The sequence below is a fragment of the Podarcis erhardii genome (assembly GCF_964252035.2).
Source record: "Podarcis erhardii genome assembly, chromosome: 12".
Taxonomy (NCBI): domain Eukaryota; kingdom Metazoa; phylum Chordata; class Lepidosauria; order Squamata; family Lacertidae; genus Podarcis; species Podarcis erhardii.
The window spans coordinates 24,744,544-24,750,543 of record NC_138513.1 but is presented as its reverse complement, the minus strand read 5'-3'; the positions used below and the strand labels follow the sequence as shown (position 1 = coordinate 24,750,543).

The 6,000-nt window shown below is 40.6% G+C and overlaps 1 protein-coding gene across 3 annotated transcripts in view; it reads left to right on the top strand.

Annotated features, from left to right (window-relative positions):
• Positions 1-657: 657 nt before the first annotated feature.
• COL28A1 (collagen type XXVIII alpha 1 chain) overlaps positions 658-6,000 on the top strand; it is a 67,530-nt gene continuing 62,187 nt past the window's right edge. Inside the window, exons 1-2 of one of the 3 annotated variants that reach the window (XM_081881901.1) lie at positions 658-875; positions 4,217-4,383. In XM_081881901.1, coding sequence (XP_081738027.1) covers positions 4,257-4,383 — 127 coding nt within the window. In that variant the 5' untranslated portion in view covers positions 658-875; positions 4,217-4,256. Of the gene's footprint in view, positions 876-4,213; positions 4,384-6,000 lie in introns of all 3 variants that reach the window. The other 2 variants (XM_081881902.1, XM_081881900.1) reach the window with 2 other exon arrangements.

Genomic DNA, 6,000 nt, shown 5'->3' with positions numbered 1-6,000 from the left:
GTTTGGCCTATAGGTCAGTTAAGCTGATATCACACCCATAGGCAGGTGATATCAGGTGATGGACAGGGGTGTGGCTTTCAATTTGGTATTGGCACACACAACCAAGACATCAGGATTTAACACCAGCAGCTGATGAGTGGGAGTTAAAACCTGTTCCATTTTTGGCAGTGCATGCCAGTTCCCAGCCATTGTGCCCTCAGGTGATTGACAGGTAGCAGCCCAATCCTGATAATGACTGGCCGATGGCACCGAAAAGCTTCCCCACCTGTGGCATAAAGGCAACTGCTAGAATTCACTGGTGTGTGTGTGTAGGTGTAGTGAATAAAGAGGTGTACCTGTTTCCAGATGTTTTCAAAGCTCATCTATAACCTTCCCCAAATTTTGGCCATTCACTGTAATGCACACATAGTATCGTGGTTGATTTCTTATGTCATACAGGAAGCATTATTGAATAATAAGCATGGGTGCGCTTTGGAGACATGGCAGGGACAGGCACAAATGCCAATGGAAGTTGTTTGTAAGAAGTACCGCTTTCATTTACTGAATAGCAAGCAGCAACCAACTCTATAGCAAATTCTCTGAATGGCTGTTCCTTTAAAGTTGTTTATGCTCCCACCCAGATTGCTAGACCTGGCTGCATGCCTAACCACTCTGCATTCAACTTGGACTAATAAAACATGAATAAAGGATCATGAAAAATCCAGATGCAGGGTTCCCTGATTTGCATCAGGACTAATTATTTATTTAAGGACAGCTGTGCTTAAAAGTATTTAAAAACAAACCAAAAACCCCAGCGAACCTAGGAATGCATTTTCTAGTTCATATTTGTTTACAGACTATTTATTCCCAAGCTTGCTGATTTGGTGTTCTATAAGGTAAGATACCAATATTTTAGAAGTTGTTTTTCTTAGCAAAAAATTCAAATGGGACTTGAAACAAAATGACATAATAATTATAGTCATATTATTAAAATGACATTGTATTGCATCTTTTTGGGGGGGAGGGAATGAATTAATTAGATCAAAGTACTGGGTGATGTTAAACAATATTCTGTAAGGAAAGTTTGGAATTGGAAAGTGAAGCATATTGTTGAAATGTTTCATATTAGTGATATATTGTAAATGCATTTCTCTAAGATATTCTTGTAAGTTTCAGCTAAGGCTAGAGGTGTTTTTTTACTAGGATAACCTCAGTGAAATTAAATTCTGCGTTGATATGTACGGGATTGCATTATAAGGCTGCAGTCTAATGCACAATTACCTGAGATTAAGTTCTACTGAGCTCAGCTGGATTTACTTCTAAGTAGACATACATAGGATTTGGCTGTAAGTTCAATCAAGCTGCTCATCTATCTTGTAAATCTAACCAAATATGCATATGCCAAACAACATCCCATGGACTATGTTAAAGATCATACTATAATAATGGAAAACTTAGTAGTGGCTTTTTGTTGCTAAATAATTTTCTTTCTAAAATATGGGGTTACATAAATTAAAATCAATGCCTATGAATTCTTATGGACACGCCTGTGTGTTAAAATGAAATTTTGAGGCATGCTCACTTCAGGCACCCAAATGAGCAGCATTGTAATAAAGCGGTGAGCGAGGCTCAAAAGGTTTTCTACACAGAATGGAGAGTTTGAACTTTGCACATATCTCAGAATGTAACCTGCGGCACGATCTCATGCATGCCTACTCAGAAGTAGGCCCCATTCACTTCAATGGGACTTGCTTCCGGGGGAGTGTGTGCATAGGATGACAGTGCTAATTCCTGCTATTTAAAGTGATTTCTCTGCATCAATTATTTCCAGCGTTTATAATAGCTGGTATTAGACCACGGGGCAGCTTGTTTTCTTGTAGGAGAATGCCAGGTACAGTATACCTGAGAATATTTCAAAAAAGTGAAAAGGTTGATACGGCTTTGGACAACAGGAACATAGGAAGCTGATGTAAACCAAGTCAGACCAATGGCCTATCTAGTTCAGTATTGGTTACTCTGATTGGCAGCTGCTCTCTGGGGTTTCAGTCAGGGATATCTCTCAGCCCTACCAGGAGAAGCCATGGGATTCAACCTGGGACCTTCTGCATGCAAAGCAGATGCTCTGTCCCTGAGCTATGGCCCTTTCCCCAAGGGAAACGTTTATCATGCTTTCTGGAAAATATGTGTATCTAATTCATGAACTAGAAGGGCAAGGCTGTCTGTCTGTTTAGAACAGGGGTAGTCAACCTTTTTATACCTACCGCCCACTAATGCATCTTTCTTGATGGTAAAATTTCCTTACCGCCCACCAGTGCTCGATGGAAGGAGGATTCAGCTTGTGCCGTAGAACCCCCTACCGCCCACCTAGAATCCTGAAACGCCCACTAGCGGGCGGTAGGGACCAGGTTGTCAACCCCTGGTTTAGAACATTTCCCCACAATTTCCTTTTTTTTATTTTTATAAAATATTTATTAGGGTTTTTTATAAAAGAAATACAAAGATAATAAACAGCATTGCTTTGTTTTAACAAAATTTCATAACTTCTTTGGACTTCCTCACGTCTCCCGCTCCCACTTACATCGTTAATAAATTTTTTCAAGCAAATTATCATCTTATTTGCAAATTTATAACCACTCAATTCAATATGGTGTAACAATTCTTCAACAAATTTTTGTTTCTCTTAATCTCATTTATCGTCAATTTCCGATCCAATTTAGTGATGGCCAATTATTTATAACCAAGCATCCTTATTAACATTCCTCTAAATCACAATATTTTTGTAGATAAATCTTAAATTTCTTCCAGTCTTCTTCAATCCTTTCTTCTCCCAGGTCTCGAATTCTGCCAGTCATCTCCGCCAGTTGCATATAGTCCATCAGCTGCATCTGCCATTCTTCCAGTGTGGGTAGATCTTGAGTTTTCCAGTTCTTAGCGATGAGTATCCTTGCTGCTAGAACATTTCCCCACAATTTCCTACCATATACAGTCGTACCTCGGCTCCTGAGTGTTCCAGTTTTCAGACGTTCTTTTGGAAGCTGAACGTCCGATGGGGCTTCTGCAGTGGCAGAGGAAGCTTCTGGGGCACCTGGGGCAAGGCGCCCAGGGGCGGGGCAAACAGCTCATAGGGGCCCATAGGGGCTAGGGATGGGGTGCGCCATGCAGTGCCCCGATGGCACCCGGGGTGCACTGCTCCCATCACACCCACCTAGCTATGCCTCTGGGCTTCTGTGGCTTCTGATTGGCTTCAGGAAGCTCCTGCAGCCAATCAGAAGCCATGCTTTGGAAGTCGCACATTTCGGAAGTCGAACAGACTTCCGGAACAGACTCTATTCAACTTCTGAGGTATAACTGTATACACAAGGCAGCTTGCAGTATAAGAGCTTAAAACAAATCGTTTTAAAGCCAATAGGGTTACAGGGAACCAGACAGAGGGCCTTCTCGGTAGTGGCACCCACCCTGTGGAACACCCTCCCTTTAGATGTGAAGGAAATAAGCAGTGATCCTATCTTTAAAAGACATCTGAAGGCAGCCCTGTTCAGGGAAGTTTTTAATATTAAACACTGTATTGTTTTTAACACTTGATTGGGAGCCACCCAGAGTGGCTGGGGAAACTCAGCCAGATGGGCGGGGTATAAATAATAAATTATTATTATTATTATTATTATTATTATTATTATTATTATTATTGTAAAATAAAATTAAGCAAACAAAAACAAAAAGCAAATAAGCAGAACAATGGAAGGAACATTGCTTAAAAAGATAATGATCATAATTTAAGCGTAATTTTAATTTTTAAAAATGGGAAGTAATTTTATTCTTTTTTTAAGCCTGGGAAATTGGCGGCACGGGGGGGGGGGGGGGGATGCCCTCAAACAAGGAACTTGCTCTCCTTGCCCTCCATTTCTGGATTCATTGAATAATAGTATTGTAAAGTTGGAAGCGACCCCAAGGGTCATCTAGCCCAACCCCCTGCAATGCAGGAATCACAGCTTAAGAATCCCTGACAGATGGCCATTCCATCTCTGCCACTAACATATGCTGCTGTTTTCTTTCTTTCTCGCCCTCCCAGAAATATACTACGCCCCTTCTGTTCTTCCCCCAATATTTTTTATCGGGTGCTGGCTCTGGTCAGTGGTAAGGCTGCATTATATTCATTGAGCAAATGTGTGTTAAGTAGTTACAGATTTATTATTAATATGCACGAGACATTAACAGCTCTTTTTGTTTTTATTAGCAGGAGCAGTAAGTGTCCCTTTGATTTTTGAATCCCCGTCGCTATGTGGAAAAAACATTCTGTCTTTTGCCTTTTGGTTTTGGCTGTTGCTACAAACTGTGTAGTGTATGGACAAAACAGAAGAAGGGGACAGAAGCCAAGTTCTCTAACAGGAAAAGCGAACCTTCAGGGTAAAGTCATTTTCTTAGAATTTGCTATAGGCTGCATGAAATGTTTCCAAGCGCAATGGAATAATCTCCAAGGGAAAGTGGCAAATTATTAATATATGGGGATTTTGTATCATTTTGGTAACAAGTCCTGAGTTCTATGGGAACAGCATGTTTTCCATTAAGACCAGACTACAAGGGACATAATTATTCTATTCTAAAAGGCATGTTCCCTTTCACATAAAGAAACTCAACAGACTTTTTTTCAGGTGGAATGTGCTACTGGAAAATGCATATTGCACACCCACAATTTCAGAATAGATTGGAATATTTATTTCCTTATTGAATAAACAAAATATCTTGTTGCAAGGAAACCTCAAAGCAGTTTACAATAATGGAAAATGAAACATTAGCACTATAAAAAAAAATATTTTAAAAATCCCAGTTGAAACCAGGTATTAAAAAACTTTCAAGAGACAATTCTAACCAACAGTAGCTAAAAAGAGATAAAGCACATGTGACTTCTACATGTTTGGATTGGCTTGCTGAAACAAAAATGTTTTAAGCAGATGCCGAAAAGAGTATGATGAAACCATCTGTCTGGTGTCAATGGGCAGGGAGTTCCAAAGTATAACTGCTGCTACACTAAAAGCTTGATTTCTTACAACTGCAGAGCTAGTACTATGTGGCACCTACAATAGTGTCAGTTCTGCAGATCAAAGTGGTCTAGAAGGCATATATGGGATCAGGTGATCCCAAGCTGTTGTGACACCTTGAACTTGGCCCAATAGCAAATGGGCAAACAGTACAGATCTCCGAGGAGGGGGGTTATATGCTGAAAGGCTCTCACTCCTGTCCGCAATTAGGCTGCAGCATTCTGTACTATCTGCAGCTTCTAGATCAAGCACAATGAAAGCTCCATACAGAGTGCATTGCAGGTATCCAATTTTGCAGTCACCAATGCACAAACTCCTGGTTTCCCGGGACAGCCCTAGATTCAGACTGCATGCCTGCTCCTTCAGGGCAGTGCAGCCCCATCCAGCTCAGGCAATTGACTCATTTCTAGTTGTTGTTGTTTTCATTTTCCCTATCATACACACATAACAGGCAAACTTCTTAGGGTTTTCTTTAATACAGAGCAGAAGGAGCCATTGTAATGTAAATAGATACAGTGCACCAAAGGTTGCCTTCAGCAATATGCCGGCTGTCCTGATTCTATGAAGTGTACGTCATATTAAAGCAGATGTGAGAAACCAATAGCCCTCCAGATGTTGTTGGACTCCAGCTCCCAACAGCTCCAGCTGTTGGTCCAGCCAATGGTCAGGGGTGATGGAAGTTGTAGTCCGACAGCATTCAGACGTCTTGCAACAAAAAAATTCCCTGTGTTGCAAAACAGAACGATCTGATAAACATAAAGCAACACAAAGGCTAATAGTATACTAACAATATTTATATAACACAGTTGAACTGTTTCTTAATTCACAATCAGAAAACATACGATATTTACATGGAGTCACAAACTAATAAGAGAACCTTCAGACGTCAGCAGGTTTCCCATTCCTATATTAAAGGACTGCAGCCCTATGTTAAATCAACACTTCCAATCCCTACTTCAGCAATACTATTATGGCGGAGGACCTT